At 46.0% G+C, this 13,357-nt stretch overlaps 1 protein-coding gene across 1 annotated transcript in view; it reads left to right on the top strand.

The window, feature by feature from the left end:
* The window catches only part of PARP16 (poly(ADP-ribose) polymerase family member 16), a 38,268-nt gene extending 25,123 nt beyond the window's left edge, over nt 1–13,145 (top strand). The window contains exons 6-7 of the mRNA XM_057722868.1: nt 1,684–1,774; nt 6,921–13,145. Coding sequence (XP_057578851.1) covers nt 1,684–1,732 — 49 coding nt within the window. The 3' untranslated portion in view covers nt 1,733–1,774; nt 6,921–13,145. The remainder of the gene's footprint in view (nt 1–1,683; nt 1,775–6,920) is intronic.
* The last annotated feature ends 212 nt before the right edge of the window (nt 13,146–13,357 follow it).

Below are 13,357 nucleotides of genomic sequence, written 5' to 3'. Positions count from 1 at the left end.
TTTTAAAATTTTCATTTGAAAGGCTTGGACTTAAAGTGCAAATGGTCCTAGGAGAGATTAAGCTATTGATTTGATGCTTATTCGTACGCACATGTAAATGACTGAGGAGGAAGCCTTTCCTAAGAACAGGTTTTAGTAAGAGTTGTGGAGGTGGGGATGCAGGAGGGGGCGGGGGAGTGGTGAGAGAGAAAGAAATCACTGGAGATTCAAGGGTGAGAGGAGCTTTTTTTTTTTTTGAGAGGAGCTTTGATCCTGTGAGGAAGTAGGGAGAAAGGGCTGTGGCCACTGGAGTCAGACTTTGCTTGATAACCGATACCCCTTTGGCCCAGTGAAATCAGCTTGCGGTGCTGACAGGCCCTTCCAGCTCTGGCAACATTGGTCACTTCAGTCAGACTGCCTGCTAGTGGGACAGAGGACAAAACTAGTCTGAATTCCTGTAAAGTATGGGTTGCAGACCAGTTTAAAGGTGTAGTTTTTACTGTTCTTAAGCAAGTCCAGGCTGTCACTAATGGGTCCATAACACATAGTTATGTTACCTACCAGAGGTCTGTAGAGGTTTAAAACTAGCACATCAATAATATTTTTAGAGGGCTTGAAGGTGCTTGAAAAGCATTTGTCACCTTAGTTTTTGACCCACTGATTTCCTTTGTTTGACATCTGTTGTTCTTGTCCCCAGCAGTCCATCTCACTCTCCAGGTACTTACCCACAGCTTCTCTGTGGGGAACCAACCTCTTCTTTTCAGGCTCACTGGATCTTGCTAAAGCTGACCGGCCTGCGATCTGCATACTCTAGGGGTGGAGCTGTGGCTGAGGTCCGAGCCAATCGACAAGTGGGACCCCCTCCCCTGCCTCAGTGATTGGTTCCGACATGGGCATGTGACCCAGTCAGAGTCAACAGGAGGTTTTTTTTCTGGGGCTGCTGGGAAAGAGGCTTGCCTTCCTCCTGCTGCCATCTTGCCGCCTTGTGAAGCTTCAGACTGACGCCAACACAGTTGGAATGCAGAGCCAAGGGTGGAAGAGGAACAGAGTGACCATGATGATGTTTGAATACTGAATGCAGTCATGCCTAAAGCTGGACTTTTCACCTAAGTGCCCAATGAATTCTTCTTTTTAACAGTGTTTAAATTGGGCCTTTAGGAGAATAAAGGGAGGGGGGAGTCTGTAACGTACACCCTTTGTCATCCCCAGTGCTCCATTATATTTGGTGTAAACCTTTTTTTGAATACAGAAAGATGTGATTTTTCAGATGTGTGAGTCTAGATTGATGAATTTTGACTGTCCTCACCCTGGACTATACCTACAAGGCACTCAAACCTGTGCAAAATGAGAACTGGGCAAAACACACCAAAAAACACCATGTTCTGGGGTATTCTGCAGCCTTAGCATCAAGGTGCTTCCTTGCATCACCTTGGACTCCTCCAGAAAGTTTTCTGGCCTAGGGAACCCCAGCGCACTCTGAGATCTGCGAGCAGCAGTAGGTAGATGTGACCAGGACCTGGGGTTATAAACTATACTGGAGGGTCCTGGCCCTCAGGAAAACCGGAGGTTGGATCTGTAGCAATAGAAGGAATGAGGGAGAAAGGCACTACCATGCCTCCTGCATGATGGGCATATTGAAAGAATTATCTTATTTCATCCTCACAATATCCTTTCAAGGCAGATACTATCACCTTTATTTTACAGGAGAAGAAAGAGGCTTGGAGAGGTGACTGCCCAAGGTGAAAAGGCCTGAAAGAGGCAGAGCCAAAGCTGACTCTAGAGCTGAAATAATAAGGTAAATGCAAGGCCACAGCTAGAGGGGCTGCCTGAGCAAAAGGGGTCTGGGCTGGTGGTGTAGGGAGGCTGGAGTGGGTAGCACCAGGCTCAAGGCATGCCAGATGAGCTCTCTTCCCAGGTGAAGACTTTAGCTCTGCCATGTCTCATAAGCAGGGGACATCTGGATGCTGGAAGTGGGACCGTGGGAAGTCTCCCCCGACATGCACACTATTAATGAGAGCTTCAGGCTCAGCTCCATTCGCTTTTCCAGCCACGTCACTGCAGAGCCAGGAGGTGAGCTCTGAGGTGCACGTGGCACTGAATGTGGGGCAGGGAGGGCCAGCCTCTCTCTTCCACCCCCACTGCCTGCTCAGAGCTTGGGCCAACAGTCTGCTCTGATTAAGTTGATTTCTTCTAAATCTTGCATCCAGGGGCTGCCAGCAGCCAAATCCCCCTGATTGTCTGAGATGTTCCTGACATCAGGGAATAAACAGTCTCCCCGTCCAGCCAGCTGTGCTGAGCAGCATTCCTGTCTCTCAGCCCACTCGACTGGGTGGGGCTGCAGCCATGTGTCCACCTCCCGCAGAGGCCTGGGGGAGCTGGTGAGTGGCTGGAAGGGAGAGGGGAGGTGGCCATCTGTCTTCAGACCGCACAGGACATTCCTGTGCCTGAGTCCCCGTTTTGCCCTACCGCCAGGCACCTCAGCCTCAGCCCCTTCTGGCACCAACTCTGTTTGTAATAATGACTCTGTGACTTCAGAAGAGGTCAACACCAGGCCACGGTCCCTCGGTTTGGAGCCCCTTCACCCTTGCCCAGAGGATGCCTGTGGAATTTGAAACTCCTACATCATTCTAGCTAAGATCTGAAGGCATCACACCTATACGGCTTGTCTTAGGTGGACACAGTGAGTCAGTGCAGAAGCAGGATGAGACCCCGGGCCTTTCTTGCTGTCCACTGCCTTGGGATGCTGTGGCTAGAATGACGTGAGGGGCTCTAAGTGAGAGGGACGGCCCACATATTTGGAGAGGAGCAGAGGTGTTTTCATCCTACGCCTGTTTTGGAGATCAGGCTTGCAGCCGAGAGCCATTTCCTGAGGAAGCAAGGCCTCTGGAAAAGCACTGTTCAGCCCGTCCTAAATCATCCTATTGGGAGCAGTGCTGGGACAGCAGGTCCTGAGTGGGGCTCTGCCACTGTCCAGAGTCCAGTGCCCAGTCAAGGCTTGGCCAGGGTGTGGGAGGTGGCCAGGGCTGGAGGGCAGATTATTTGGGAAGGGGGAGCCGCCCCCCCCCCCCCAGCACATACCATCTGCTTCTCTGCCCTAGGGCTCTGCCCTTGGGACTGTGGGGGAGGAGAGAGAGCAGCCTTCCTCAGCCTTTCTGCAGAAGGAATTCCTCTAGGAGCCCCCTCTGGCCGCAGACAGGAGAGGGAGGGAGGCAGACAGTGTGGGAGCCCAGGGCAGCCCAGGGGGTCTCTGTGGACAGGTGTCTTACTCTCAGTCTGTCTTGGGCCTGTGGCTTTGTCTTTGTCTAGCTGCGTGTATCTGTGGATTCATGTGACTGTTCCATGTTTGTATGTGTAGGCGGCTGCATTTCTGGTTGAAGTTGGATTCCTCAGTGGGAAAGTGTGTACCTCTGTGTTTGTCTGCACATGTATATGTCCACATCTCCGTGTAAGCTCGTGTGTGCGGGTATCTTCAAGGAGAAGTGTGGGCCTCTGTCTTTGCACACATGAGCCCATTTACACCTGCCTACAGGTGGGAGTACACATGTGAGCATTTAGGTTATTTTGGTAAAAACGTAGACTTGTCTTTATAGATGTAAGTTTAGGCATGTGTGTCTTTGAGAACATGGGCTTATATTTGTCACTGATATGTTGGTGAGTCTCTGAAAGCACGTATGCCTGTCTGTTTGCATTTGTGCAGAAGCATTCAATCTTTGATTCATTCATAAAGTAATTTGCTTATTTACTAACAGACATCTCTAAAGTGCTTGTGCTGTGACTGGCCACACACTGGCATAGGGAATTTAGAGAGGTGTCTAGGGTGGCTCCTAACATTTGAAAGACCCAGGGCAAGAGTACCAATGAAGGCTTATATTCATGTCTATATATTTAAATATTATAAGTCAAAACAACAAATAGCTAAATGAAATACTCAATCCTAATACCTGGAGGGCTGGGTTTGATTTTGAATTCCCAGCTTCTCTGAGTTTTGTGCTGGAACTCAGCAACACATAGGGAGTGGCCCCAGCCTCTCCTTCCCCATCCTGGCTCCATCCTGTACCGCAAGGGGCCTCACGTGCATGTGTGACTCCTCACATGTCTCCAAACTCCACGCATACTCCCCACGCCTCGGCCACCCTTTGGGCCTAGGGGTGCCCATACCATTGGCAAAGTCTGCCCATGTGGCTCTGAGCAGGAAATAATAGGGTCCTGATTTGTAGTCTAGCAGTGGAGCATGGGCTCCCAGTGGGCTCATCCTCATGACCCCTGGGACTTCTCACTGTGTGGGGTAGAGGGGGCCAGAATAGAGCCAGAGTGTGGCCATCTAAAGGGTAGACCTGGAGTAAGAACCCTTCTTGCGTGTTTCCTCATGGAACTGTGTCTCTGCATGTCTGCCTATGTGGATGTCTGTGCGTGGCTGTGTATGTGTTTCTCTGTTAATTTTTGTCTTGTCTTCTAGAGGGCAGAGCCCACAGCTTTTCTCCCACCCTTCTCTCACCTGACTTAGTGAGGACTTAGGACTGTGAGATGGGCTGCGGTGGTGGGAGGAACACTGACCTGAGTCTGAGCCATTGCCCTCTGCTCAGCTCAGACTCACTCTGTGATCTGGCCTCAGTTTCCTCATCTGTAGAATGGATGGGTTGGATTACCATGTCTTTAATTTACAGGCCTTGCTTGTTTTACAGAAGGAGTGGGATTGATTTCCTGAGTTAATTACTTTCTAGAAGTTCAAATTGGGAATGCCTGATTGTAGATGGTCTGGGTTCAGACAGAACCAGGTTTGAATCCCAGCTTTGCCATGTGAGTTGTGCCTCCTTTAGAGTTAATCTCCCTTAGAGTTGTTGTGATGATTGAATAAGATAAATGTGTGTAAAGTGTTGAGCACCGTGCCAGGCTCACAGTAGATGTTCGATAAGCATCAGCTTCTGTCCTGATCTAGGGTCTTTCCAGCTTTCTTACCTTACACATTCTTGGTTAGTAGACATGTTGGCTAATTGAGATAATTAGAACCACATGTTTAGGGGGCTCTAGCATTATGTTGGTTGGGAAATGGGGGAGAGAGTTGGGTGAGAAATTCTGGCCCTTTCTTAAGTGCCTTCTAAGAAGCTCCCGACTCTGATCTGTGTGTGAGCCGCTCCCTCCACCCCATTCTCTGATGTGGACCCTTGACATTTTCTTAGTCTTACGAAAAGCACTATGAAACACAGATTCAACGCCCTCTTCTGACCTGATTCTGCCCTGAGCCCATCCCTGGTTCCGCAGGACGCTGAGCTAAGTAGGCTCAGGCCACTTAGGGAGGAGCTGGGTCGGGTAAGGCCTCAGGCTGCCCGACATGTCTGGGCCTGTCGGACCAGCCCCAGCAGTGGGCAGACCCAGCGATGCGGAGGGCACCTGTCTTCCATGATTGATACTCCTGGGAAGGCATCACTCTGCTCCTGGCGTGAGTGGCCTTAGGATCTTGGAGCACTGGGCAGACTGAGAAGACCTCCATAACCCCGTACCCTCAAGTCTTCTCGAATGGCTGAGTTCCAGCAGGAATAACACAGAGGGTTGGGGGAGGGCAGGTGACAGCATCTCTCAGCCAGGGCTGGTGGGGGTAACCATCTTGGGAATCCCCTGGAGCCTGTGAAAACTGGCAGCTCTTGGGCCCTCCTGAAATATCCCTGACCTGGAGGGAATGAGGGAGGGTCTAGGGCCTAGCCAGGGTTGCTGAGTTAAGAAATGCTCCGAGTAGGAGGTCAGGGTGGCTGAGGCCCTGAGGGAGACCCTCAAGGAGAGGGTCTGCCCTTGAGGTCATGCTGGCCATCCCTCTGACACCCTCCCGCCACCCCCAAGCACACACAATGCGTGATGGAGAATTGGTTTGATGACCTGCCAGCTCCAGAGATGACTGGGGAGGTGGGAGCAACTTAACCTGCAGATTCTGCAGGTTATTTTGATATCCCCACATTATCACTGGGCTGTTCTCTTTGCAGCCAGAACTGGGAATTTTCCTCCTTAAGAAAACTGAAAACAAGGGCACAAGTGGGTTGAGTCCAAAGTAATGTGTTTAAGGAAATTTCTGCTTCATGTTGGCTGAGACAGGGAATGTCTGGTCAGAGAGCTGCTGACGGCCAGGGTCTCTGTAAGTAAACAGGCCGCCTCCGATGGCCTCCCTGAGCTCATTTCCCTCAGCAGTATGTGAGGAGGATGATGTCACCAGAGCAGGGCCTCCTGGTCATGGGGTTTGTCGGTGAGCAGGATGGAAGCCCAGTGATTGCTGGTGGTCTGGGTGCTGCTACTCAGTTATTGCAAACAGCTGCTTCCCATGCAAGCCGTTCTGACACCCTCCTACACATACTCATCTGTGGCGGGACTCCAGTCACATCCATGACCCACAGCCAGGGGTGTTCCTGGGGAAATGGGATTAACTGTGAAGTCCCCAGCTTCCATGCAATGCCTATTCCTCAACCAGAGAGCTGGGCCTCCTCTGGTCTATGGAGAAGGACACTCAGGTTGAGTTCAGTTGCAAGGGGTGGCCTCTGGAAGTCCAGGCCCATGTCCTGCCCCCGTGGCGAGCGGGCAGTGGCAGTGTGCACCACCGCCTGTCTCCTGGGGCCAGACAGCTAGGTCAGTTGGGGGAGTTTCCACCAGCAGAGGGTCCAGGTCAGGGGAGGTGGGGTGGGGAAGAAACCACAAAGCTCTCTCTGTGTCTCCTGCACAGGCTCTTCCTAAGCATAGCAGTCGCCAGGTATGGCTTTTATGGGGTTTGGAAGCCCTGCAGCAGAGTTGCTGAGGAACAGCTGCCAGAGGTCGGGTCACAGTCTGTAGCCTCCCCCCCCCCCCCAATTCACCCTGTACCCTCACTTTACCTCCCGGGCAGTGGGAGCAGTGAGTCTCCAAGTAGGAGGCCAGAAGCTTCTTGGGGGTGGCCTCGGATTTTCATTTTTTTGTGTGTCCCCCAGAATCCTGACTTTACAGGGGACTCATCAGTCACACAGACCCACCCCACAGAGCAACCAGCCCACTCAAAGCCTAACTGTCCTACCTCAGGCTGACTGAAAACCTCAGACTGACCGTCAAGCTCACAGGAGACTCACTGCCTACCTGATGTGCGACCTGACAGACCAATAAGTCTATGTATTCAACAAACAGTAATTGAACACCTCGTCTGTGCGCACTGTTATGCTGGGTGTGGGGGATATAGTAGTGAACAGGAGAGAGTAGGAAGCTGACAGTACGTAAACAAAACAATGACAGAATGTGATATCTGTACTATGAAGAAAGTAAACAGAATTCTGCGGGATAGAGTATCCGTCAGGCCCTACCCTGGATATAATGGTCAGGGAAGACCTCCCTGACACATAATCTGAGAACTGGGGCATGAGAGTGAGAAAAAAAAACACGCAAAGAGCCTGTGAAAGAGCTTTCCAGATAGAGTGAAAAGCGATGCTGAGGCCTTGAGATGGGGAAGAGCTTGGTGTTACCTTGGAATAACTAGAAGACCAATATAACTGGAACATGGTGAGCAAACAGGGGGTGGCATGTAGATGAGGTTGAAGAGGAGGCCAGAGCAGACCACAGTAAGGATTTAGGTGGGTGTGAGGGGAAAGCCCTGAGGACTTTCAGCAAAAGCACGACACACACTCAAGAAGAAATAGATAACCTGGATAACACTCTATCCACTAAAGAAATTGAATTTATAGTTTAAAATCTTCCCATAAAGAAAACTTCAGACCTGGATGCCTTTCCTGGTGAATTCTTCCAAACAGAAGGAAGAATAATTACCAATTTTATATAAAATCCTCCAGAAAACTAAAAAGGAATAGTTCCCAACTCATTCTATGAGACTAGCAGTACTCTGATAGCAAAACCAGACAAAGACCTTCCAAGAAAGAAAACTACAGACCAATATGTCATGAAAATAAATGCAAAAATTTAATAATTCTAGCAAAGTAAACCCAACAATACATAAAAGGATAATTCATCATGACCAAGTGGTGTTTACCCAGAAATGCCAGCTTGGAGAAATGTTTGAAAAGCAATTCATGTAATTCACCATATTAACAAACTGAAAAAGAAAAAAAAAAAAAGGTCACTTCAATAGATGCAGGAAAAGGATTTGACAAAATCCAACATTCTTTTTTGATAAAAACCCTCAGCAAAGTAGGAAAAGAAAGGACATCCCTCAATCTGGCATCTGTGAAAAACTGAAGGCTAACATATAATAGTGGTTAAAGACTGAATACTTTCCCTCTACAATTAGGTATGAGGCAGGAGTGTCTGTTCTTACTTCTGTTCAACATTGTACCAGAGGTCCTAGCCAGTGCAATATATCAAGAAAAATTAATGAAAGAAGAGGAATAACTGAGTCATATGGGAGGTGTATGTTTAATTTTTTTTATTGGGGTATAGTTGCTTTACAATGTTGTGTTAGTTTCTGCTGTACAACGAAGTGAATCAGAGATATGTGTACATATATCCCCTCCCTCTTGAACCTTCCTCCCACCTGTCCCCCATCCCAAGCATCTAGGTCACCACAGAGCACCAAGCTGAGCTCCCTGCTCTATACAGCAGTTTCCCATTAGCTATCTGTTTTACACATGGTAGTGTATATATGTCGATCCCAATCCCCCAATTCATCCCCCTTCCCCACCCCCATGTCCACACGTCCATTCTCTATGTCTGCGTCTCTGTTCCTGCTCTGCAGATACGTTCGTCTGTACCATTTTTCTAGATTCCACATATATGCGTTAATGTACAATATTTTTCTCTCTTTTTTTAAAAGAACTTTTATTGAGATACAGTTAACAGACAATAAACAGCATATATTTAGAGTGTACAATTTGGTATCCCAATCTCCCAATTCATTCCCCCCCAACCCTCCCCGCTTTCCCCACTTGGTGTCCATATGTTTATTCTCTACATCTGTGTCTCTATTTCTGCCTTGCATTTCCTCTTTCATAGTTTTTAGCATTTGCCTTATGTATTGAGGTGCTCTTATATTGGGTGCATATATATTTATAATTGTTATCTCCTCTTCTTGATTGATCCTGTGATCTTTATGTAATGTCCTTTCTTGTCTCTTGTAACATTTTTTAAAGTCTATTTTATCTGATATGAGTATTGCTACTCCAGCTTTCTTTTGATTTCCATTTGCACGGAATATCTTTTTCCATCCCCTCACTTTCAGTCTGTATGTGTCTCTAGGTCTGAAGTGGGTCTCTTGTAGACAGCATATATGGGTCTTGTTTTTATATCATTCAGCCAGTCTGTGCCTTTTGGTTGGTGCACTTAGTCCATTTACATTCAAAGTAATTATCAATATGTATGTTCCTATTACCATTTTCTTAATTGTTTTGTTTTTGTTTTTGTAGGTCCTTTTCTTCTCTTATGGTTCCTGCTTAGAGAAGTTCCTTCAGTATTTGTTGAATGGCTGGTTTTTTGGTGCTGAATTCTCTTAGCTGTTGCTTGTCTGTAAAGGTTTTGATTTCTCCGTCGAATCTGAATGAGATCCTTGCTGGGTAGAGTATTCTTGGTTGTAGTTTCTTCCGTTTCATCAGTTTAAATATATCATGCCACTCCCTTCTGGCTTGCAGAGTTTCTGCTGAGAAATCAGCTGTTAACCTTATGGGAGTTCCCTTGTATGTTATTTGTTGTTTTTCTCTTGTTGCTTTTAATAACTTTTCTCTGTCTTTAATTTTTGTCAATTTGACTACTATGTGTCTTGGTGTGTTTCTCCGTGGGTTTACCCTGCCTGGGACTCTCTGCACTTCCTGGACTTGGGTAGTTATTTCCTTTCCCATGTTCGGGAAGTTTTCAACTATAATCTCTTCCAATATTTTCTTGGGTCCTTTCTCTCTCTCTTCTCCTTCTGGGACCCCTATAATGCGAATGTTGGTGCATTTAACATTGTCCCAGAGGTCTCTTAGGCTGTCTTCAGTTCTTTTCATTCTTTTTTCTTTATTCTTTCCCACATCAGTTATTATCACCGTTCTGTCTTCCAGGTCACTTATTTGCCCTTCTGCCTCAGTTAATCTGCTATTGGTTCCTTCTAGTATATTTTTCATTTCAGTTATTGTGTTGCATATCTCTGTTTGTTTGCTCTTTAATTCTTCTAGGTCTTTGGTAAACTTTTCGATCTTTGCATCCAGTCTTTTTTCAAAGTCCTGGATCATCTTCACCATCATTATTCTGAATTCTTTTTCTGGAAGGGTGCCTATTTCCTCTTCATTTAGTTGTTTTTCTGGGGTTTTATCCTGTCCCTTCATCTGGTACAAAGTCCTCTGCTTTTTCATTTTCTCTCTGTGGCTGTGGTTTTCAGTTCCACAAGATGAAATACTGCTGATACTGCTTGATACTGCTGTCTGCCCTCTTGTGGAGGAACTTGTTTTTCTCTTTCTGACTTACTTCACTCTGTATGACAGACCCTAGGTCCATCCATGTCTCTACAAATGACCCAATTTGATTCCTTTTTATGGCTGAATAATACCCACTACTGGCATATACCCTGAGAAAACCGTAATTCAAAAAGACACATGCACCCCAGTGCTTATTGTAGCACCATTTACAATAGCCAGGACACGGAAGCAATCTAAATGTCCATCAACAGATGAATGGATAAAGAAGATGTGGTCCATGTATATGTTTAATTTTTTGAGAAAGTGCCAATATGTTTTCCAAAGTGTTTATACTATTTTACATGCCCACCAGCAGTGTATGAGAATTATACTGTTATATACAAGATTGAGTCAAAATTTATCCACTCTCTGGTTATATTAAAACTTCTGTTGGCCGCACTATCTTATCAGCACCTTCCGTTCAAGGCTACTGTCTCCCCAGTCATTGCTGTGCAGGTGTGAACATGTTACATCAGTTCATTTGTAACTGCAGTGCAAGCAAAAATGGATGCCCCACTTGTGATTTGCACGAAAGAAGAGCAGTGTGCAGTGATTCATTTTTTGTGGTCTGAGGGTGTACCTGGTGCCATTATTTATTGAACACTTTGTGCACGGTATGGAGAAAGTGTTTTGTCTTGAAGAAGTGTGTATGAATGAGGTCGCACAAATGTTAGCCATCAAGAAGGAGCCAGAAGCCCATCCACATCCACGGCTGATGACAACATTGAGCATACACATGGAATAATTCTGTTTTCTGGGATTCTCAAGGGCCAGTGTTGGAACATTATCAGGAAAAGGGTGCAACAATCAACAGTACTCATTACAGTGAGATGCTTATTGAAGAGCTGAAGCCTAAACTTTGGATTAAACCCAGAGGACTGCTATCCAAGGGTGTTGTGATCCTGCATGACAATGCACGTCAGCACACTTCTGCCCACACTGTCGACACTCTGCAAAAACTTCATTTTGAGGTGTTAAAGCATCCTCTCTATAATTCTTTTTTTTTTAAGATTTATTTTTATTATTTATTTATTTTATTTTTGGCTGCATTGGGTCTTTGTTGCAGTGCACGGGCTTCTCATTGCAGTGGCTTCTCTTGTTGCAGAGCATGGGCTTTAGGCACACAAGCTTCAGTAGTTGTAGTGCGTGGGCTCAGTAGTTGTGGCTCAAGGGCTCTAGAGCACAGGCTCATTAGTTGTGGCTCACAGGCTTAGTTGCTCCATGGCATGTGGGATCTTCCTGGCCCAGAGATCGAACCCATGTCACCTGCATTAGCAGGTGGATTCTCAACCACTGTGCCTCCAGGGAAGCCCCTCCCTGTAGTTCTGATCTTGCTCCATTGGACTTTTGCCTGTTTGGTCCCCTGAAAGCAGCCCTATGAGGACGAAGATTCACTGATGAAGAAGTGAAGACAGTGGTGCATTCGTGGCTCGCAGCTCAGTCTAAAACATTTTGTAATGAGGGAATGCAACAGATTGTTGACAGATGGACAGAGTTTATTGAAAAGCAAGGAGATTGTTGAAAAATTATGTATTTGTCTTTTCTAAAAGTTAATTAAATTAAATGCTACAGCCAGAGTGTGGATAATTTTTGACTCACCCACATATATAGCACATGCCACGTGCTTTCCAACACTTAGTAAGGTCAGTCTTTATTTTTTGCTCTGGTTCCTAGCTGTGATACGTGAGCTCCTTAGTTGTGGCATGCATGTGGGCTCTAGTTCTCTGACCAGGGATCGAACCCGGACCCCTTGTATTGGGAGCATGGAGTCTTTTCTCTTTTTTCTTTTTTCTTTTTTTTTTTTTTGGCACACGGGCTTAGTTGCTCCGCGGCATGTGGGATCTTCCTGGAGCTGGGATCGAACCTGTGACCTCTGCATTGGCAGGCGGATTCTTAACCACTGCGCCACCTAGGAAGCCCTTTTTTTTTTAATTTAACTTCAAAAAATTATTTATTTATTGGCTGCATTGGGTCTTCATTGCAGTGCGTGGGCTTCTCATTGTGGTGGCTTCTCTTGTTTTGGAGCTCGGGCTCTAGCCTCATGGGCTTCAGTAGTTGCAGCGTGCGGGCTCAGTAGCTGTGGTGCATGGGCTTAGTTGCTGTGTGGCATGTGGGATCTTCCTGGGCCAGGGATTGAACCTCTGTCCCCTGCATTGGCAGGCAGATTCTTAACCACTGTGCCACCAGGGAAGTCCCAGGTCAGTCTTTTAATTTTAGCTTTCCTAAAAGTGGAAGTATAGTGGTATCTCATTGTATTTTAAATTGTATTTCCCTGATAGCCAAGAGTGTCTTTTCATGTTTTTATTTTCTATTTGTATATCTTCTTTGGAGAAGTATCTGTTTAAAATTTTTGCTCATTAAAAAAAATTGTTTTTTTTTTTCTGTCTTCCTATTGAGCTGAATTATTGTTTTTAAATATATTCTAGTACAAATTCTTTCTTCATGTATTCTAGGTCTGTTCTTTCTTAATGTATTCTAGGTCTATAAAGAGGTTTTTTAAAAATATATTCTAGATACAAGTCTCCTGTTGATATATGTTTTACAAATATTTTCTCCCAATGGTGGCCATCTTTTCATTTTCCGAGTGCTTTATTTTAAATAGTAAAAGTTTTAAATTTTAACGAAGTCTAGTTAACTGCTTTTTTCTTTTATCGTTAGCACATTTTGTGTCATATCTGAGAACTCTGTCCAACTGAAGGTTATAAAGATTACTGATGATTTCACAGGTGTATACATATGTCAGAACTTATCCAGTTGTATACTTTAACTGTACAGTTAATTGTATGTTAACTATACCTCAATAAAGTTGTTCAAAAAACTGCAACCTGATCTAATTTTTAGACTCATTCTGGCGGCTGTGAGGAGAAGGGACTGAGATTGGGGGGTGGGGGGTGGTTAAGAGTAGAAACTAGGGGTGGTTAAGAGGCTGTTACAGTCGTCCTGGTGAGAGATGCTGGTGACAGTGGAAATGAAGAGGAGTAGACATATTTGAAAAATATTGT

The sequence above is a fragment of the Hippopotamus amphibius genome, chromosome 2, assembly GCF_030028045.1.
Source record: "Hippopotamus amphibius kiboko isolate mHipAmp2 chromosome 2, mHipAmp2.hap2, whole genome shotgun sequence".
NCBI classification, from domain to species: Eukaryota; Metazoa; Chordata; class Mammalia; order Artiodactyla; family Hippopotamidae; genus Hippopotamus; species Hippopotamus amphibius.
This window is presented reverse-complemented; position numbering and strand designations above follow the sequence as displayed.